The sequence below is a fragment of the Protopterus annectens genome, chromosome 9.part0 (genome assembly GCF_019279795.1).
Source record: "Protopterus annectens isolate FY-2018-M chromosome 9.part0, PAN1.0, whole genome shotgun sequence".
Taxonomy (NCBI): Eukaryota; Metazoa; Chordata; order Ceratodontiformes; family Protopteridae; genus Protopterus; species Protopterus annectens.
The window spans coordinates 1135903319-1135927497 of record NC_056743.1 but is presented as its reverse complement, the minus strand read 5'-3'; the positions used below and the strand labels follow the sequence as shown (position 1 = coordinate 1135927497).

At 35.6% G+C, this 24179-nt stretch overlaps 1 protein-coding gene across 3 annotated transcripts in view; it reads left to right on the top strand.

Moving 5' to 3' along the window:
* Positions 1-24179, top strand: part of CD6 (CD6 molecule) — a 351671-nt gene that overhangs the window by 189208 nt on the left and 138284 nt on the right. For all 3 annotated transcript variants that reach the window (XM_044083993.1, XM_044083994.1, XM_044083992.1), the window contains exon 9: positions 20519-20623. In XM_044083993.1, coding sequence (XP_043939928.1) covers positions 20519-20623 — 105 coding nt within the window. The remainder of the gene's footprint in view (positions 1-20518; positions 20624-24179) is intronic.

The window sequence follows — 24179 nt, the reverse complement described above, 5'->3', positions numbered from 1 at the left end:
TTCAGGGAGAGTAAGCCCCCTGCACTGCCCGCACTCCCCTGCTACTTATATGCACCAGCTCCGACATTGCAAATAGACGGGAAAAGGAATATTCCCCAGCCTTGCTTACAGCAATCTCTCACCAGGACAGTTGCTCAGCTGATTTGTTAGTCACACAGAGAGCAGAGAAAAGCTGTTGACAGAACAAACATTTGATATTTCAGAAGTTACCCTTGTGTGTGTGTGTTTGTATATATATATATATATATATATATATATATATATATATATATATATATATATAGATATACCTAATATTTATATGTATATTTATGTGTGTGTGTGTGTGTGTGTGTGTGTGTGTGTGTGTGTGTGTGTGTGTGTGTGTGTGTGTGAGTGTGTGTGTGTGTGTGTGTGTGAGTGTGTGTATAGAAGTATAGTTATTCGGTTTTTCTCCTTCAGCATAAATTTTGTTGTATCAGACAGCGCACAGGGAAGTTCCATTCTGAACACTGTCAGCTAGCTATTGATCAGTTTATGTAAAATTTTCTGTTGTATTTTTTTTCTCACACAAAAGAGTAAATATGAAATTTCTACAGCACTAAAACTCTCTACTTCCTTTGTTGCCTGAGTTGCATTGTGAATCAACCTCTAAAGTAATCAAACTAGCATGTAATAACTAAAGTTCAGTCAAAACTGAATCATTTAAGAGCAAGAATCATCATACTATTTCTGCAGTGATAGCACATGTAACATCAGAAGATTAAAGCACTGTGGGCTGGAAACATGCTCTATGCATTTAGATTAATTTTGACTGATTAATTCTGAAGTCCATTTGCTAGGGGATGACATAGGAGAACAAGCAGGTTAAATTCACAAAGTTTCAAAGTAGAGGCTGATGGGACCGAATCATATGCATGGATTTGGAACTCAGTATTCTAACCATTTTGCCACAGTCCATGTGTTGGCTTCCTGGAGAGTTCTAGAATATATTGCATGCATATCAACTGCAATGGATGTAGATAACTGAACAGTCAGGGTTGGAAAGGTTGAGTGCATTGGGACTGTTCTCCTTCAGTGGATGAGAATTTGTAGGACGATCACAGCCAGAATAATTTATAATGGATATATCAGACAGCAAACAAACACGGAAATAAACAGTTGGATCATAAGACATCAACACATTTCTTGCATGAGCACTGAAGTCTGTGTATGTAAGGCAGATGCCGGCACATGCATGTGGAGAATGACATTCCTGCCTGTGCAATGCAAGGCTGATATCCCTGAGTGTAAATGTCATGGCTGAGTCTGGTATACCTGTTTGTGTTATACCTAAGGACCCTGCATGTACATATCAGGACTGACATCTGGTTGATATTTCTGTGTAGGTATTTCTGTGATGACATCCCTTATGTGTGCTTAAAGGCTAGCATACCTTCATTTGCAAGTGAGAGCTGATGTACCTTTATGAACTTGTCATGGCTTATGTCTTTGCATGTTCATATTAGGGTTGGTATCACTGCATGGGTATGTCAGTGCAGATTCCCCAGCTTGTATAATTTAGTGCTAATTTCCCTATATGTGGATATCAGAGTGAACACCTCTGCATGTTAATGTTGTCTAAAGTCCGTGTGTTTATAAGACTGATGTCACTCTATGAGTCTCTAAGAGAATATATCTTTACACGAGAAAGACAGACTTGATGCTTCTGCACAGGGTTGACAACTCTGCTTGTTGGCAGTGCTGATATCCATGCATGTACATGTCAAAAATGACATTCCTGCATGTGCATACCAAGGCTGGTATTTCTGCATGATCTGGGCTAACATCACTGCAGTGTTCTTTTTGCACTGTATGGTGCACTCTAGATGGACTCAATTCACATAGGCATTGCTTTTTCCATATAATAACCAGTGGCTCTCAACTATCAGGCTGACATAGTCAAATACCCTACTTTGCAATATGAGACACGAGACCACAGAACTATGAGACAAGGTCATCTGATGGTTTAATGAAGACATCACAGCACAAATTATATAAGCAGAGTTTGCCAAAACACAATAATAACCACTACAAGGTACTAGTATCATGTACACAAATAACATAGGATCAGAGGCAGTTCTGATGACTTTCCTAAATCTGTAATTCTACGATAGAAATTGGAGGGTGTCAGTGAAATGAATATACCCTTAGTGCGTGGTTATTCATTATCAGTGCTTCACTGTATTTAGTTCTCAGAACAAGGATGTTCATCATATTTTACAGTACTTTTTCTGAAGATGGAAACAGGGATGAGCTTTATTTACAGATAAAGTTAAATTAACTGGAAGGGCACTGAGGATAGGTGGCTGAGCATTAAAACAGAAGTGGCAATGTAGGGAAATGGATATAAATCTTTCAAGTAAATGTACAAAAGTATTTACTTTCAGGGTAAGGAACCCCAGAATTAAATGCTGATTGGTGATTACTGTGTCAGTTGAGGAGGCAGACTTTGTAGTGATCCTAAAAAGGGCCACAAAATAGTTGACACATTGTTAGAGGGGACAGTGGTCATAACTAACTTCTAGCTTTCTCTAACTGGTGTTTAAAATGCATGAAAGCTGAGGCCTGTCTGTCACTGTCCAAGGCACTGAAGCCTTCATGTGGATCTGGTTACCATCGGAGAAGATGCTAGAACATACCTCTCAACCTGGAAACATCAAAAATCTCGACAAAGGCACATAAAAAGTAGGGACAACTGGGCAAAAAATCTGTACACTGATTAACATAAAATTTACATACATAATTATGTAACCCCACCCGCTACCACGGAATTATGGGATACCAACAAACATTCAAATGCAAGAACAGACAGAATCTATATCAATCTTAAATTTTATATCAGTTACTATTCTCTCCTTCCTAATCAAACTGCTAGAAAAGAAAAGATAATCAAGAAACAACTAATGAACTGCTTATTACAAACAATGTTTCTGTCTCAGCAGATCACAGATTTTATCCCAAATACATTACAGGTGCAACATTAGTTCTTTAAGAAATATATGTTTGTGTGTACTACATTGCTGCTGTTTTACTATTAGAACTCTCAAATATGTAATGCAGAAAATGATTATATTTTCTGAAACAAAGCCCTTTCTCTTAGGATATGCCCCAACCAAAGATATTCCCTAACTTGGAACCTGACAAGTAGGTTACAGAAAGTAAAATGGCAAAATGGACTAGCCATAACACAATGTAAACACACACACACACACACACACACACACACACACACACACACACACACACACACACACACACACACACACACACACACACACACACACACACACACAAAATCACCACCACAGAGTCGGACATGTTTTTTATAAATATTACAGTCTAAAATGTTAACACTACACAAACTGGAAACTTTAGACATAACTGCTCAACATGCCATACACAAAGAATTAAACTCTTTGTCATTATTGACTGGCTATAATCCTAATGCTATAGATTTAGTAGAATTATCTCTCTCTATATATTTATATCTAGAGCGATAGCTCAGATTATATATGTAACAATGCACATGCACACATGTGAGTATACTTATTTTAAATAGTGCACCTTCACATTTAAGCACCATATGCATGCATTTCAAAGGCTACCACTGAAAACACAAAACAACTTTTATCAGTGAAGTAAGCACACATTTTAGAAAGTACTATCCTAACTGTTGCAGGGCAAGTAGTAATTGGCACTCTGCAATGTCACCATAGTTATTGACAGCCATGTGTTTGTGCAAGCTTTAGAGCTTATGGTAATTGTAAATGATCTGACAGACATTCTCGGTCAATGTAAGTACAGACATGATGAGTACAAATACATGCAAAGTAAGGATGGCTGCACCCTTTCATGTTTCTTTCTGTACTCTAGGAAAAGCTGCACATTCCTTCTAGAATAATTACATAAGGAATGAAAAAAGATCCCCACTTTTAGCTGTATATGTATATAGTTCCGAAGAATACATATATATATAACATTTCAAGCTGAGCTCATGTTTACGCGAGGAGGCGGGGAGCTGAACATTTTAAGTTTTACAAACCCCTATCGAGCTAGGCTTTGCTCAGAATATCAAAACATTTTATTATGAAGGACAACCAGACAAGGCAAAAAAGAGAAGGAAAATTAGAGACATTTAAGATGTACATGCGTACATACTAGTTGTGAATCATAGTTTTTATTTGGCAGTAAGGCGCAGTTTTTTTTTTTAATTCTCTTTTACCTGCAGCTGGACGTGGTCAAGCAGCTAAAGAAAGTAATTTTTCTCATCCCTCCATATCCTGAGCTGGCTGGGAGTGCATGCATAACACATGGGTGGGCGCTGGACAGTCCAGTCACTGGACACCCTCTGCACTGCAACTAAAGTACTTGTCACTGGCAGAACTTTAAAGTTACTTAAATCATTAGTTAAACATCTCTACAGCTCCAGTGCTCACTGTTGCTGCTCCAAAGTCTAAGTACCAATCCAAATTTTCAAACAGGCATTGTAAACAACACCACCTGATCTGAGTCTCTGACAGGCTGACAGTCTGCCTTACAAATCTCATGTCCTCACACATGCCCCTGTTGTGGGATATGCTGCCAATGTGTGATGACATCAGCCATAACTTCAAACTGTAAAAAAAAAAAAAAAAAAAATCAGGAATTGAAGGGGCCACTCGGGTATTCATGGTTCCATTATTTTGACCTCAAAACCAGTAAATACCAAGCAATTTGGTACTGTTGAGTGGCATGTGCTGGAAGAATGCAGAGATTTCAAAGGTCTGTTTATCACATGCAGTGGGTTGTAAGAATAGCACTATAACAAAGACTTTATGAATCAAAGTGTGGCACGATATATTGAAACAAATTTCTATCAATTGCACAGTTTGTTAAGTTTCTGCCTTCTTATAATTCTGAGACCATAAAATTGCATATTAAGGATTTTTTCTCTCATGTGGGGGAGGTATAGGGAGTATAGAATCCCTGCAAGAAATGTTTTTGTGGTCTTGTATTTTATTTTAAAATATCAACTCGTATGATAATTTGCTCTAGCAGGTAATTTAAGTCTGTGTTTAACTGTGGTATAGGATCAAAGTGGTGAATATTCACCTGTGAGGGCTTTTGCAGCAATATTTGTGATGCCCTGAATTTCAGCCCTGAAATATCAAACATGAATCCAAGCTTGATAATTAAGTTTAATCAGAATCTTGGCACAGTTTTACATGACACTGACAAGGATTCTCCTTGAACACCATCTCCACAGAGGGAAATGACCCAGTTTTATTTATAGCCCAGTGGAGGATTCTTAATAGTTTTCATAAGTTGTTTTTTGCTATTGTGCAGGTTACTGGAGGGTTGCATCATGATCCCAGTGTTTTTAATGCTGTAGAACCTCTATGGCCAAATGGTGCCAGCTAGTAGGTGACAGTACCTGCTAACATGGGTAGGATCAGCAGAGAGGCAGAGATCACAGCATTTACTTTACAAATTGTGCAAAAGAAAATATCACTGTAAACAAAACATTTTAAATGTCTTATGATTATCAGTTAAGTGAGCTGTAAAGTTGCTTTTAGTGTTACTGGAGAAGTAATTAGAAGGAGTTAGTTTGTTAAACTGATGTAAAGATATTTTAAGAGGAAGCAACAGAGCATGTTTTCATTCAGAGTGTTATTAAATAAAATTTGTTTCTATGTATATATGTATTTATTTATTTATACATGGTGCAGTGGTGCAGTGGTTGTGTTGTTGCCTCACATCAAGAGGTTCTCTGGTTCGATTCTTGAGTGGGGTGCCTTCTGTGTGGAGTCTGCATGATTTCTCTGCATTTGTGTGGGTCTACTCTGGTTTCCTTGCATGTTAGAAAGACATGCATCTGGAGTGTTTCTCCTTGGGCCTCTGCTAAAAATTGGCTTTGTTCCAAGTCGGACTTTCCTGATAAATAAAATACATTCTGGTTGCCCTACTGGGTCATGTCTGTTTACACTGTATGCGAGGGGAGAAATGATCCAGTACAACAAAAACAATCAAGCACGATATGTGAGTTATACAGCTCAGTGATATTAATGTCTAGTGTTAGCTGTCTATTAATGTTTTGTATCAATTGTAACTAATATAACAAGAAACATAAAATGAGGAGTACTTTCATTTTACACAGTATGCGGCTATATACAATAAATAAGCTTGAGAAGCTGGTGCAGTAGAGACAACTAATAGTGAAGAAATTAGAGAGGAAATACGCAGATTGTGGGGTAATACAGAGGTGAAAAGATGGATAGCAAGTGGGAGGGAGAGTAAGAAAAGCTGATTGAGGGAAAAAAAGAGAAATTAAGGTGAAAACAATGGTATAGGTAAAACAAGAAAATTAGAATTAGTGGACAGCATAATTTTCCAAAAGACTTTAGAAGACAAATCACCTCTTTAACTCAGAGTCAGGTAAAAAGGGGTTTTCTGTCTAGCTTGATGTCCAGAGGGTGATTTGCCTTTTTAAGAACATGGCTGCACATATCAATCAAATATATGTTAAATACAGATAACACCAATATTTCTTTTCATATGGACAGTGTGATTCATAGCAGACTTATATACCGCTTTTAGAGGCAGTATATTGGCTGCCAGCTCTAGAGTGATACGGCAATGTAGTCATAAAGCAAACTGCAGTGTTGCCTCTTGGCCAGTGTTTCATGGAAGATGGATGCACAGAAATCAAGAATGTACTGGAAGCCATCTGAGCAGGGAGGATCAGATGGTGTTTGACTAAACAGGGGAATAGGGTGATGTAATATAACAAAGTACCAATCCATCATCATCATCATCATCTACAGCAAACATATGTGCCATGCAGTGGTCTAGATGAAGGCATGCAGAACAGAACTGTTCCATGCTCATGCAGACAGAATAGGATCCCATGTGCCTAAGAGTCAGAAAGTTAAGCAGCGTGGAGGTGAACTTGTAAAAATGAACAGAGCAAAAACAAATGAGCAGGAGTCAAGTATTTTGCACTCAGCTGTGCAATGGCTTTGCCTCTCCCTCACCACTTTACTTAAATATGCTAACACCGCAGTCACAGAACAATGAAAAAGGGCAAAGACAACCAAAGTGAAGAAACTGTTCCTCTTCCCATCTGTAGAATTCTTTCATGCTAAATGCTCTAACTGTATCCATACCTCAAACACCAAAGTTAACACTAACAACTTCCACTCCCTCTTACCCAAATGCATTAAACAGGTGCCACCAATGACCACACATATCTAATGCAAGTTCTGTATAAATCACACTAATGGCCACAATAGTTTCAGTAAGTCCTGTTAATTGTACATTGTTTAACAAAAAAGATATGACGAAACTGGCTGCTATGAAAACTGAGAACTCCTGCACAAAGTTGGTGTCAGCTGGAACAGCATGCAGGAAATTTTTTTCAGAATTCCACTCAGGCTACCTATCAACATTCACAGATGGGGAATGGGTAAGGAGTTACTCTTAGGGTACAGAGATTTACAGAAAGCCTTTCATTACAGTATTGGGATCATGTACCAGTTTGCATTTGGTGAAAGTAATGTTACTTTGTTTCCTTAATAAAGAAACTTTGTTGCTATTTCTAAGTTCTTATAATCATACCTCTCAACCTCTTAGAGCAAGAAATCTGGACAAAGCCCATAAATAATGGTGGACAAAGGCCCAAAAATAGAGACAAAATGTACATATTGCTCTTACAGACTTAGAAACTTGATAAAATAACAGGTTTTGCATTACCATGAATTTTATAAAGGATATGAAGTCTTAAACTCAAATTTCTGTCATTATTTTCAGTCCTCAATGATTTGTCACAAAAAACTCAATTTTTGGAGAAACAGAACAAAAATATTAGGTGAAAATCTGGACATTCTGCAAAAATCTAGAGAGTTGAGAGTTATGCTTAGAATCTCGCTAGGGTAGCTTTTAGGCCATCATTGTGATAATGTTTCCAAGTGTATGTCACTGTAAAATGGTTGCCTTCTGGTCTGGTTACTTCCATGAGCTAAAAAAGTTATTCATTATGTTGCATTTTTAGGTTCATAGCAGGTTACTAGGCTATTGACCCAAGGGTTGTTTTAACCATAACCTATTACACCCATTATATTTCATGACAAAAAGTCTAGTCAATGACTAAGATTATTATTAGTAATGACTGCCCATGCCCAAGAGGGATGTGGGAGTTATTCCCAGCAAGAATTTGTGGTTTCCCATCCATTCATCCAGGCTCCTTTTGAACAGAGTCATATAGGTGCTCTGTTTAGCATGAATTGGTAGCCTATTCCAGACAAATGGCAACTTCTGTGAGATGAATTTGTCTTTCCAGCATGTTTTGTGAAGTAGGTAAGTTGATAATACAGAGTTAAAAATTCCACAGAAAGGTTGAAAGGAAAGGAAAGGACCATATCAATATGGTGTCATCTTACAGTTGATAAGAGCTGCAAGCAGCAGTCAAGGCTGATGTTTTGCATGAGTCTAGTTGTAATGGATTTGTGCTTATATGGAAATTTGCTATATCCACAAGTGACCATTCAAGAATGCAGCTAGTCTCCCTGCAGTTATGCTATGCAGAATGAAACAGAGTGCCCAATCCAGGATGCTACTTCTAGTCATCTAAGAATTTATATTAATCAGTGAAGTCTCAGGTATGTACTTCTGTGAGTGGTCAGTGTCTGAGAGATATCATTTGCCAGCTGTAACACACGCTCTGTCAGAATACACAGAGAGATGAATTGAAGTGCCATTCTTTATTCTAGTATAAAAGCCACGACCATCAGATCCCAGCACCTACATGTGGGGAGGTGGTGACTGCTGCCCAGAGAGAAGCTGATGATGCTGTCTTGTCAAAGCAACAGTTAAAGCCAACTCTAATTATGTAGTAGCTAAATGGGGAGAGTGGGTCTCTGTTTGCACTTCCTACTTTTTAGCAATTTTTATGTATGATGCAGAAATCATCCAGGAGGTAAAAGTATTATTTTGCCCCAGCATGTTACATCTGTTGGTAATATTTAATTGTAATAGCTTAAGACAAGCATGGTTAGTTCAGGTGCACGCAGAGGGGCTTAAGGAGCACCAAAATGTATAGGAGAGCTAGTAGACCAAGATGGGACATGGTATGAAATCTGGGACTATTTAACTGGACTGGAGTGAGTGTTCCTATGTAAAATAGGAAGGGTTTGGGGTGCTGGAAAGAAATCACATTGATATACTGAATGCATTTTTTCTGAATGACATTCCATAGACAACTGATGTATGAAAACCACTTTTGGTGAAAATAAAAGGTGTTTTTGTTGGTGTGGTAAGCCTATCTGAACCAATTATGTGGAGGGGGACTCCACACTCCTCAGCTTATATGGACCAACTTTGAGGTCAGACAACAACGGGGGAAAAGTGCAAATTCAGTGTTCACCAAAAGGTGTTTTCAGCCATTACTTCCTACAGAACGGCATCTGGAAAGAATGACAAGTCACCACTGGAAAATAGGCTTTTGTAGCAAGTAACAGAACCTACACAGTGTCTATGAAGTTGTGATTCTAATTACATGATGTGTGATATACAGTGCAAAAAAAAGTTTCTTGAGAAACTAATACTTAGAAATACTTTTGACAACTGGAGGGGTCAGGGTTGGAAATGCCAGCTGCTGAGGAATTGGAAAAGAAACAATCAAAGAAAGTCACAATGTTTAAAGAAATGAATAGATGGCACCTTGGAGTAAGAAGATTTACTTGGTGAGTAATGCATTCCAATTTATTTATCCTTTATAATTAGGTTAATCCCATTAGGCTAGCAACTTCTTTTCCAGGGAGACCAAAAGTGGTACGTTATACTACTAGGGGAAATTTGGCCAGAGCACCAGGCAACTTCTGCTATACTTTGGAGCTGCTAGATGGCACCAGAGGGCTTCTGCAGCAACAAGGAAGAGGCCTAAGAGAAACAGCAGCATGGAGGAGGAGAGAAAAGCTATGGGAAGTTTGGAGATGGAAAGTGAGAATTTGGAAAAACAATTGTTCTATATAAAGCTTCAGAGAGTAAACAAAGATTCCTCAAGGGTGGATGCTGGAAATGAGCAGCATTTAACTGTCTCCATGGAGCAGGAAGTAAGCAAAATTCTTGCAGTGATGCAGATAACAGAACTCAGGACATAAAGGAGGGCTTGTAGATGATGTTCTGTTAAAAATAAATAGGCAGGATGATCCAGGTGACAGTTCTGCTGTTCCATGGGGTGAAAGGGCAGATAACTTTTTCAGAAGTGCTGAGGATGATAATGTGGAAAAGGGACCAGGTGCTGTGGCAGCAGAGTATACAGCAGTTAAACCTTATACAACAGTGATAGAAGTTAAAAGAGAAAAGCAGCAACAAACTGAGGAATTGTGTGGTTTTGTGGCAGCAGATAATGCAATAACTAAAACATATGCAGCAGTGACAGCAGGAAAAAAAGCAGCAACAAACCGTTAGAAAAACTATTTTAAAAATAAAAGAAGACCAACTATGAGAATAAGAACAACAACAAATATAAAAAACTGACACTGTAATATGCAGATATTACATATAGGACACTTCACAACTTTTCATGGTTTTAAAGTTCCAGAAATGTGGTCTTTTATACATACTAGATAAGAGACTTTATGTCACTTAACATTTGAAACTGATGGACTGATGCCATTTCTGGAACTGTGTAACTATAAGAAGGACATAAATCTATAGAGAATTTGTTTTCTTGTAGTAACTAAGATGTTAACAATGCTACTTTGCAGTTTAGAACTTATGAACTAGAAGAAGGCAACACTAAAAAATGCATGCAGGGTCTGTGTGAAACAATACTGTGAAAGTTAGAGATGAGAAAAACAATGTAATTGAGGGTGCAAGTTGTAAGCTGTTTTGAAATGTGAAAAAAAAAACATGGTGAAACACTTACCAAGTGTTATTTTTCTGATTGGTCGTAGAGGGACATCAGGAAATGCTGGCTAGCCTAAATCATGTTTCTTTTGTGGGGACTTTTCTCATTTAATTAATGATTGTGACAAGGTTCAGTGGGACCATTGTGGGGTAAAATGACATACAGCAGGATAATGCATGCCTGAATGCAAGTTGTGCAAAAAACGCTTTTGAATGGATTGTCTAGAGCAATCAATAAATAATTAGGAATAAGGGGAAAAGGAAAAGAACATACATGAGGAAGGCGAACAAGAGGCTGGATGAGAGGGTGAAATAAGTGAAGAAGTAGCTGCAAAAAAAGAAAAAAAATATGAAGGGGAAAATGAGGTGACAGTATGCGTGCAGGAAGAGGGGGTCAGGAGAAAGTTTTGATACTAAGAATTTTATTGAAGTTCTAGCCAGTGACAAATCTGATTCTGAGGCTCAATGATTATGTACACAGAAATCCAGGAAAAATATTAAGATGTGGAAAGAGTAAAAATAAGAAAATAAAAATTTAAAAATATTTCCCATAAACTTAAAAAGAAGGGAAAGCAACAAGTTTAGAGTACTTTCAGTAAATGTGAACAGTGTTGTTAACACCGTATGAAGGGCTAAATGTGATCTGGATGTTTTTCTCTTAGAGAATGTAAAATTCTTGACAAGTGAAGAAAGACTGCAAACAGAAACCATGTGGGATGAAAATATAATATGGAATATAGGAAGTGGACATTGTTCTGGAATGACTAAGATATATAGAAAACAGTGACAATACTAGATATAAAGTTGGTATGGATGACAGTCTTAACTGTTGTTGATGCAAGATAGAGGGAACATGTTTATAGAATTATAGCATTATATGTATATATATATAACTAGGAAGGAAAAAGAGAACTGGTTTCATCAAATATTAGACTATGTGGCGGTTAACATGAAAATGATAATTGCATGGGAGTAAAATTGGGATCATATAAAAAGCTAGTGAATGTTGTGACAAATATAGGCAGTGATAAAATGTGGTAAATTAGCTGTCTGGAGCAAAAGTGAATGGACTTACAGAAAGAGGCAATTGGATTTGAAACTGGTTATTTTGTAGGTATCAGATGGTGATAGAGTTATCTGACTGTTTAGCAATATGGATGGGGGTGATGGAAGAAAAGGAGTATATTAAAATAGCAAAGGGAATAAAAACAATAAATGAAAACCTATGGGATGACATTGGAGAGTGGAAAGTATTTCAGTTATTGAAGGATCATGTAACCATAAAGGACTTCTATAAAATAGTATGAATTATGAATTGAATGTACAAGAAATATAAAAAGTGATTTTTTTTCCAATGGAAGGATGGTGTTAGAAAGAGAAAGTGATGTATGTGAAAATGTATAGAAATGTATTACAGAATTTAGAGAATAATACAAGAAAGTATAATGAAATCGAAAAATAAATATTTATATATAAAATCAAGAAAAACATTAAGGCATTACTATTTAGGCAGAGATATCATTTATAAGACAGGGAAGGTATCTGTATATTTGGGTGAAATAGTAAAGGAGGATATTAGTATACTGAAGGAAATAAAAAAACAAACAACAAAAAAAAAGCATAATAGGAGAGGAAAAGGAACATGATCGAAGTGACTGTTGATTCAGTGCCAGGCCCAGATGGTATACTGCATGAAATGCACAAGAAATTAATGGACTGGCAAAAAGCTATTTTGTAAATGCACTGAATGAATGATTGAAGGAAGGGTTTGTTTACAAAAAGTTATGTACTGGGACATTAAAATTTATGTAGAAGAAGGATGAAAAGAATGAAATAAAAATTGGAGACCCATCACACTCAATAACAGATTTTAACATTTTTATGAGAATATTACAGAGGAGAATGGAAGGAAGGATGAGGGATATTATAGAAGGAAGTCTATATGATATAAAAGGGAAAGGATGTCAAGAATTGTTATTGGTTGAGGCAGAAATTATGGATGATGTTGTAAGTAAAAGGAGGATGTAAAACTTATGGTAGCTGATAGTAGCGAGGCATTTGATATGAAAGACATGATGCTTTGTGGGATGTTATGGAAAAGTGTGGAATAGGTAGCAGAATTAGTAGGGTGTGTATGTCAGCGTATCAAAATAATGGAGTGAGAGTGTTAGTGAATAGGTGGCTGAGTAAAGAAATATGCATAAAGTGTGGTATAACATAAGAATGTCCCATGTGTGGAATGTTGTTTGCACTGGTAATGAATACAGTAGTGACTGAAGTAACTTACAGAAAGAGAGATGCTAGATATGTGATGCAAAAGGAGTTGGTAATTCTAGTAGTTTTGAGATATGCAAATGATATACCTGTCTTTGCTAAGAAGAAAATATGAATGAGGAACGTTTTGGTTTCAATTTAATTTTAAAGGAAAATTATACATTATTGAATAAAGATAAATGTAAGTGTTTGGATGATGTGGTGAAAATTGGGTGTATGTATTTTTTAATGGATAAAGTGTCTTTGCTAGGGATAAAATTTGGGGAAAATGATGTAATTATTATATAAATGAGAGAGTTTGATAAAAGAAATTAAAGAAATATGTCATCTGTAGATGTATAAATTAGCATTCAGGAAAAAGGTTTATCTGGTGAATACTGTATTAATGGGAAAAAAGCATATATGTCAAATTTTTATATGATCCTAGAAAATATGAAAAGGAAATTGTGCAGTTGGTGTTTTCTTTCATATGGGGTTAACAATTAAACTCAGTGAAAAGAGGTATGCTGTATATGAGTGAAGATAAAGGGGGATTGGGGATGCTAAATCAAGTTGTTTATTCTGCTTCTTTTAACTCCTGTAGAGTATTAAAGTGGGCAAAGGAAGAGAAAGAACAACTAATAATAAGAAAGTTTAAATATAAGTACAAAAAGTTCTGGGAAATGAAAATAAAGAAAATAGAAAAAGAATAAGTAAATGAAAAAAAAATAAAATTATCAAAAAAAATATTAACATTGAAAATAAAAACTGATGATCTAGAGAAAGATAGAAGGATGCAATATAATAATGTGCTTAAACAATATTATTGTGTAAATCCATGAAAAATTTACCAGAAGAGGTGACTAAAGCAATGAAAGTAAGGAAAATGTGGTGTACTAAGATAGTAGAGTGTCAGAATTTCTTATGGAGACTGGTAATAAATAAGTTATCAGTAAAGGAGAATCTGGAGATATAATATCATATAAATATCATATAAAAAAGTGGAAATAGTGTGTTTATTTTGTGGCGAGGAAGAGGCAACATGTTTTCTTAAATATTAAAGAGCAGTGAAACTCTACAAAATGTTTTGTGAGAAAAAAATGTTTGAAAATATTAATGACAAATTATATAGATATGAATATGATTATGTATGATTATTATAAAAACAAGAAGAAATAACATGTGAGGATGGTATACAAGAATTTAGTTTATGTTCTATGGGTTATTTGGAATGAAAGATTGAATGCAATTTTGTTTAATGGCAAATGCATTTTGCAGATATATAGCAAAAAATTAGATTATGGTTGTGGAAGAAAGAGTGGTAGTCAAATATGGAAAAACTAATGAAAATGTTATTAGAAAATAATAAACAGTAAAAAATATATAAATGTATATATGTGCCTGTAAATAAGTACATTTGATTTGGTAAATAAAGGTCGACTTCTCTTTTTTAGTAGGTGCCATGGGACTTCTTACTTCCACTTAAGCTACCAGCAAAACATGCTGGAGGGATAGGTTCCTGACTCAGAGACTCCACAGACTTTGGAATAGATTGCCCATACATGTCAAGCAGAGTGCCTATTTGGCCCTGTTCAAAAGGAACCTTGATAATTGGATGGGAGATAGGAAATTCACCCCAGAGATCCCGTCAGTCACCCTGCTAGACAGGGGTCCAGGGAAGTAAATACTGTAGGAAGAAATAGCCAGGGCATTGTTATGGCTAAGCTTGTATAGGCCCTAGGGTTGATAGCCTGGTACCAACCTATGAACCTATGAACCAAATCAAGCAGATGTGACCTTGGTTTAATGACTCATCCAAAGAATGACACATGCAGAAGTGTAACACTCCCTTTATGCTGCATTGCAATGCAAGTAATCCATCTTCCTTGTGAGGGAATAGACCTCACAACTTTCTGCACCAAAGACAAGTATGCCTCATACTTGTAAAATAACTTGTCCATATAGTAACGCACACTGACTTACTATCTTACATAATCATTAACATAATAGTCCAAGATGGATGAAAGATATTACAGAAAGACACTATTTTTATACTCTGCCCATTCGTTCTGCTCAGTGACTTGGAAGACAAAGACTATACAGCACTGCTGAAACACATAGGCTGCTACTGAGTTAGATATCATTGGGTCTATGTCAAATAATCCAGTGGCTACATTGTCGAATGTCATCTCATTGACAATGCAGGCCATCGAACCATTGTGACTGCGATCATGTTACAGTAGGTATCAGGAAATTTGCCCTTTTCCCCACTGTAGTGCAATCACAGAGTCAGTATATATAACTAGTGGGGGGTACTTGGGGGGGGGTTGATGGACTGCATTGTCGATGAGATGACGTTCAACAATGTAGCCACTCATTTATTTGACATAAACCCAATATCTTCAGTAAGCATGGATATGAATCCCATCACAGCTGCTTGTGTACTTTGATATTCAAGACAATTGCCTACCATTGTAATGTGTTACACCCTCTGTAAATAGGTGATAATTTTAACCATCCTTGTCTGGACAAAAAAGCATCACAAAAGAGTTAAAATGTTACTGGACATTGCAGAACAGTATAAAGGCCCGTTTCTATACCAGATGGAAGTGTTGATCATATAGGTTTAACTACATTGCTATTTATCTGTTTATGTTTCATTATTGTGTAGTTGGCATATGTATTATAGGAGAAGTAGCTATGCACATCTACTTTGTCCTTATAGTGATATAAAATTAGGGGTATTCCTTTAAGTTCCATTGTATGAATTGAATGTAACAGTGAGCATAAATCTGAAGGAATAGACAGAAGACTGCAAGTGCTCACTCTCTGAAAGTTATGTTGCAATAGCTCAATCATGTTGGGATAGCATTCTTGCCTTATAGCTCTTAGTTGCCCAGTCTTATTCCCATCCTGCCCCTTTTATGCAGAGTCTGTATGTTCTCACTTCATCTGTGTGGGTTTTCACTTGTGTTCTGTATTCACCCAAAAGATTCGCTATTTGATGACTTGGTCATTCTCTGAATTTCCCATGTATGTATATGTAGTGTGTGAGTGAGGGAGTCATATCACGAGTGCAAGATGTGACAATGTAACTTCTGACATATCAGAAAGCACACAATTCATCAGAACTATAGCTAACTCCAAAACTCACTTATATTTTTTTTCAAACATGTTTGCACCCCATGACATGAAGAGCTGGACCCCAAACCTCTGCCACTTATATTTGTATACTTGATAATGTGACAAAAAACTAAACACCACAAATAAATCCGAAGGAGGTAGGGCGTACACTACCGAAGTAGTGGAATCCGGCAATATCTCCCACAGCCAAACGTTGGTACCACAGCAAAAAATGGTAACACAGCAAAAAAATGACTGAAGCAATACAATGCCTTTACACTGAAATAAAGGCTTCGACAAAGGTATTCCGTGCTGTCCACAACTGTTGTTTATTTCAAATATAACCTAGGTTTCGTCCGCGACCCGGACTTCATCAGATAACATAAAATACTAAATACACACTTCTTATATACCATACACAATCACCCCATCAATTAATCAATCATTCAATTATTTAAATTTTTAAAAATGTTTAAAAACAGCTCCATTTAAAAACATATTTTATAATAAATATAAACTTGTAAATAATGAATATTTATAACACAATATGTTGCACACCAAACCAAATATGTATATATCTATATGTATATCATCATTAAATACAAAAATAATATACCATATTAAAAATCATGTATATAATCCTGTGTATGTCAGACCTAAAAAAACAACAAACTATGTACTAAATAATACATCATATACCTAATAAATTATCCAATACAATTTTGTAGTATATGAAATCATATTCTGACAATACCAAATATACTACTCATGTAAATATATATATATAGTATACTAACCAAACACACATGTATGTGCTGATGTTAATATAAATACATACAAAATATACACAATAGATTAAAAACTAATTAAAACTAATTGTTAAAAACACAGACTTATAACTTATACTAAACCCATACCAAAAAATATATATTTATTTTAATTATTTATATATAAAACTAATATTCATCTGCCCTAAATACTATACGTACTATCTCCCTTTAATATGTCTTAATCTAAGTATAGGTTTTATACTACAACACTCATTAATACCAGGCCAATTATATGCATTCAACTTAATTTGTATTTTTAATTCTTCTGCATCCAGATCATAGGTAGTGATCCTACCTTGTTTGTCTTTAATAATTTGGGATGCACCAAAAAATCTAAAGTAATGGTTACTATTCTGCGTAACATGCCTTGCCAATGCATTTGTGCACTTGGATTTTTTAATGTCACTCAAGTGCTCCCTAATTCTGTCCCTCATGTGTCTGCTGGTCTTACCGACATAAAACGCTTCACATAGCTGACATATAGCAATATACACCACATTGGGAAGGGGAGCAAATTGTACTAGAAGCCTTCATTGAGTATATTAATAGTAGTATTTGGTTTTTGTCGTTCACACATGATATGAATAAGGACACTATTACATATTTAGATGTTAAACTTACAGTTGATAGGAGTAGAGGGAAATTGGAGTCTAATATTTTTAGAAAATCAACTTTTTCAAATTCATACTTGCATTATGCAAGTTGGCACCCTGACCATCAGAAAAAGGCCATAGTAAAAGGCCAGATGGTCAGGGCAGCACGAATGGTGAGCAATATGGATGAATTTTATGTGGAATTGAATTTTATGAAGTCCCTTTTTATTAATCGTGGTTACCCAGATGAGTTATGTAATAATGTTTTGAATGAGGTCAAGGTTAAGAGAGATACAGGTGTGTATAAATCTATAATTGGTGGTTTTATGTCTGAGGACAATATGGTAAATGAGAGACATTCAAATAGACAGTTTGATTTAAGTTCTATTCCTTTTTATATAACAACATATAATGATATTGCATATATTATTAAGAAAATAATAGATAAAAATTGGCATGTGATGAATATGGATAATAGTTTTGGTAAAATATTTCAGGGAAACATTACATATATTTATAAAAAGGATGTATCTTTTAAAAAATTATTTGAGATGGCCACTTATAACAATGAAGGAACCACTAATAGGAAATTGGGTAATTTTAAATGTGGTAGATGTTCCATATGCCCATATATTAATACCACGGGTAATAAGGTTTTGGTCAACCATTGCAATATCAGAATAGGGGGTCATTTTGATTGTTATTCATCTAATGTGGTGTATATTGCTATATGTCAGCTATGTGAAGCGTTTTATGTCGGTAAGACCAGCAGACACATGAGGGACAGAATTAGGGAGCACTTGAGTGACATTAAAAAATCCAAGTGCACAAATGCATTGGCAAGGCATGTTACGCAGAATAGTAACCATTACTTTAGATTTTTTGGTGCATCCCAAATTATTAAAGACAAACAAGGTAGGATCACTACCTATGATCTGGATGCAGAAGAATTAAAAATACAAATTAAGTTGAATGCATATAATTGGCCTGGTATTAATGAGTGTTGTAGTATAAAACCTATACTTAGATTAAGACATATTAAAGGGAGATAGTACGTATAGTATTTAGGGCAGATGAATATTAGTTTTATATATAAATAATTAAAATAAAAATAAATATATATTTTTTGGTATGGGTTTAGTATAAGTTACAAGTCTATGTTTTTAAATTAGTTTTAATTAGTTTTTAATTTATTGTGTATATTTTGTATGTATTTATATTAACATCAGCACATATATGTGTGTTTGGTTAGTGTACCATATATATATATTTACATGAGTAGTATATTTGGTATTGTCAGAATAATGATTTCATATACTACAAAATTGTATTGGATATTTATTAGGTATATGATGTATTATTTAGTACATAGTTTGTTGTTTTTTTAGGTCTGACATACACAGGATTATATACATGATTTTTAATATGGTATATTATTTTTGTATTTAATGATGATATACATATAGATATATATATATTTGGTTTGCTGTGCAACATATTGTGTTATAAATATTCACTATTTACAAGTTTATATTTATTATAAAATATGTTTTTAAATGGAGCTGTTTTTAAACAATTCAAAAATTTAAATAATTGAATGATTGATTAATTGATGGGGTGATTGTGTATGGTATATAAGAAGTGTGTATTTAGTATTTTATGTTATCTGATGAAGTCCGGGTCGCGGACGAAACCTAGGTTATATTTGAAATAAACAACAGTTGTGGACAGCACGGAATACCTTTGTCGAAGCCTTTATTTCAGTGTAAAGGCATTGTATTGCTTCAGTCATTTTTTTGCTGTGTTACCATTTTTTGCTGTGGTACCAACGTTTGGCTGTGGGAGATATTGCCGGATTCCACTACTTCGGTAGTGTACGCCCTACCTCCTTCGGATTTATTTGTGGCACTTATATTTGTATACCTTAAGAAAGACTGCTGTATCGCAGACTGGGAAAATAAGTTACTGCAGTCTTTCAGTTAGTAGATATTGCCGTATTTGAATTTATTTTATCTCAGGATCTCAGTAGACATCCATAAACATCCAACATGCAGACATCAAGTATTACATGTGCACATCCTGTAATAGACTGATGTTTCATGCAGAATTGGTTCTGTACATTAAGCTCAGCGAGTTCTAGGACAGGTGCTAAGACCCTCATGATTCCAAAATGAAAAAAAAAAAAAAAACAGATATTAGAAAATGAATGTATGAGTGAATGAGGATGTCACTAAATGAAGAAACAGATTTGTAAGTGTTACTTGTGGCCTTAAGAGAATCCCACGTATGTATTAGTTGCAAATGCATTAAATGAAAAGTCCAAGGTATTTCTTTGTAACTACTCTGCAGCTAGGAAATTAGCCATCAGATCAAAGGCTGTTTGCCTGATGACTATTTGAACAAGATTATGTAACTAAAATGCCCTTTGGCAAAAGGTATATTCAGTTTTAATGTAGGAGGTTTTCTCTTCACATCCTCATACGTGGTTAAACTTGTACCCCTTTTCCAAAATAACTACTTTCAAAGTCACTAAAGTTAAATGGAAAGATAAAACTTTCCCAAGTGTATAATTCTTGCCTAAACTCCATGCAGTCAAATTAACTGGAATGGACTGGACAGTGGAACTGACTGGACAGTCTTTGCATAGTCCCCAACTGACAAACCATTTTTCTAGCAAAAGGTGTCATATAATTTTTTTTTCTTGTCTTTTATTACAAACATCAGTTTGGCACTGTAGTTTATATTTATTTATTCATTTTGCTGAGTGATACAGAGGCTTCATTCTAATGTGTCTAAGTTATTTATTCACAGCACCATCTGTTATTGTCACACGTCCTCCTGAGGAAGACTCAGATTCAGATTATGAACACTATGACTTTTCTGCCAGACCTCCTGCACCTCTTATGACTTTTCACAGTAAGTAGCTCTATTGGTCATTGAGATGTGATAAGTATAGATCTTAATAAGACTTCTTCATATGAGCATAGCTCTGAAGCCACTGGGTGATATTACTTATTTATTTGCAATCTTTTTTATGACATCTTTGAACTTTTTTTCCAACTCATCAAGTAAAGCAAAATAAGAAGAATGATAAAATGAAAAGTGAACTATTAGTAATAAAATACATATTTGCAAACAAAATGCATACAGACTCATGGGGCAGATATTCTTAGGTACATACACCTATAATGTCTGACACCAGAGAGCAGGAGATGAAGCCATAAGTAATGAAACTGATGACACGGTGAATAGAAATGGCTTCCTTCTAGGAAGACATATTTACTTATTGATATTTATTTACTGTGAAAGTCCAACTGGACACAGGTGCCCTTTTTCAGCAGACGCCAGGGAACAAAAGCTCCAAAGTATCCTATTTAATGCAAACTATATTTACAGTAACAAATTTTATAATCTTGTTTCAGAGAATACATAATAATCAGTATAATAAATGTTGCATTGATACTCACAAACATTAGTATGAAAGTATTGCATTGAAAATTTACAGATAGAAGAGTGGCTTATAAGACAGGTAGGAGTAATTTAAGAGATACAACTGAGTGAGGTACTAGTGGGGGTAAACAGATTTAAGTGTTAATACAGAAGTAGTAACGGAATAGTAATTTGGTTCTGATAATTAGAAGTAAGTATAGTAGTTTAATTACTACAGCTATAAAGTGAAGTATTAGATGGAAATGAGCAGGTTAAGAGATTTAGTGCTCTAAAGAGAGGTATAAGTTAGATGCTAAATGTTTTTAGTACAGCTGTGTCCCAGATGATGAGCAGGGACAAACCTAGGAAGCAGAGAGGAAGTATTTTAGTAATGATTTGAAGCACATCCTATAACATTCCCTCATATTAAGTTACTGCAAGGGTGAATGTATGTCCTGAACTGAGCATCTAGCCTGTTTGTTTATCACTTGTTCGTCACTTTATACCTTCATTTGAACCAAATGCAAGTTTATATTTGAGGTGGTATAAGTACATAAGTACAGCTATAGATTATATTAGGCTGTACCATTTTTGGTCCATCTTCAGCAAGTTGCAAACATTATCTGGTAAAGGCCAAATACGTGTGTGTATTTCAATATAAAATGTAGATATATATATACATGGTGTGTGCATGTGTGTGTGTGTGTGTGTGTGTGTGTGTGTGTGTGTGTGTGTGTGTGTGTGTGTGTGTGTGTGTGTGTGTGTATATATATATATATGTGTATGTATGTATATATATATATATATATATATATATATATATATATATATATATATATATATATATGGGTCTAGGACTATTCACTGAAAGTCAAATGATTGTGCACAAATCACTAAAAGCTCAATTCACTGAAAACACAATTCACTGAAACATATTTCACTGAAAGTTATATATGGCCTTTTCCCCATTGTAGTGCAACCCTGGAGATAGTATATGTAGTAAGGGGGGGTGTGGGGGCGTAGCCCTCCACACAGTTTGGATATATATTATGTTCAGAAAAGAGTAATTTATTGTAATTGCAAGTATCCATGTATATAGTTCAAAATATTTAAAATGCCCCCCACACCCCCCTTACTATATATACTAACTCCAGGGTCACACTACAGTGAGGAAAAGGCCATATATAACTTTCAGTGAAATGTGTTTCCGTGAATTGTGTATTCAGTGACTTGAGCTTTCAGTGAATTGTGCACAGTCAAATGTGTTTCAGTGAATAATCCTAGACCCATATATATATATATATATATATATATATATGGATAGATATATATAGATAGTGATATAGACATGCATAGTTTTAAAAACTTCTGTTCTGGTCCAAATTGGACAGCAGTTTAGATAAATGATGCCACTGTAAAGTATCTCTGCTTGCTTATTCTACAATTTCATATTTTTAAGCTTGATTTTTTCCTTTGATTTACATGTGATTCCTTGCCAAATTTACCCACATCTGTTACCTTCTGCTTGAAGTACCTACTGTTACTTGGAAATCCAGGAAACATGCACAGCCTTGTAAGGTAACATGGGGAACATGACTTCATTCCATGGAAGTCTCAGGTTCACCAGTTGTTCTCATACTCCCCACTGCTGACACTGGGATGACAGTATGTCACAGAAACACAGCAACATTAGAAAAGGGTGCTAATTATTTTTTTTCACCGAGTATTGCCCCACCTAGTACAAATAGTGGAACTGTTGTGGTTGTCACCGTCCACTTGATGTGCTACATAAATTAAGTGGTTTACGACTCCTTATAATACAATCATCAGAGATGCTCCACCCAGCTCTCAGCACATTAGCATGTCATCTTCCATTGAGCATTGCAGTGGAGAATTCTTGCTCTAAACTGTCCCGTATCCTGTACTGTTTAAGTTTGCCATGGATGTGTCTAATTTGGATATGGTTACTGGAAAAACTGTCATATTAAACTAATCTTGCTCTGAATGAGGAAATGCTTCAAAGTTGCGTATTAAAAATGTTGTAGAAAATCAATTTGATAAAGTCCTGCCTCTGTAGCACAGAGGAATAAAGCCCAGGCTATTACCAAAATGACCTGAGTATGAGTGATGGACCAAACACTGGGTAAAATGGGTGAGGGAGGATGGGATTGAGTGGCCAATGCAGGATTATCTGTCCCGTGTTTGGATCAATGCTCCTGGTCTGCAGATTAGTCACCAGCAAGCAGAAGCTTACAGGTAATGCAGTGGTATAAGACTGAAGGTGTGTGTGTGTGTGTGTGTGTGTGTGTGTGTGTGTGTGTGTGTGTGTGTGTGTGTGCGTGTGTGTCTGTTTTTGGATTGCTTCTGGTAACATTCACAGCACTGGCACTGCATGTAAGCAGTTACAATTTTATGATTTGTAATGATGGTCCATTAATAAGGAGAGTATTTCAAATTAAAGTGTATACACATAACAGATTCAGAAACTGTAAGGTTCTGGTATCAAGATGGGGGGTCAGGTCATGGCAGTCTATGGAAGCTGAAAGGAGTGACACTGGAGTCTAGTGACATAGCAAATGGAGGCACAAGTGATCAGTTTTTCATAAGTCGAGGTTCTGTTTACCATAAGATTCCTAGACATATTTCCGCAAGTCAGAACAGGAAAAAAAGACTGAAGGATTAGGAGTAAATATTATGAAATGATGCAACCTGCATTAGGGACATTTTAAGTTTTTGCTGCTACATTATTAAAGTCTCTCACTTGTGTAAATTACGTCCTACCACCTTACACAAAGGGGAATCTGCAGGATATACAAGGGCTGGGTTAAAATTCCCTCTGGCTGAAACCAGGTGGCACTTAAAATACTGCTAATGGAGAAGACAAGTCTAGATGTGGTGTATTTCTGGGGTCCTACACAGGGGAGCCCACAGGATGTTTTTGCAGGGGGGGTGTAATATATAATAATTGAATTATATCCCTTGTATAATACTGCACCACTTGTTAGAGTGTGTTTTAAATTTATAGTTTTTCCAGTATGCAATG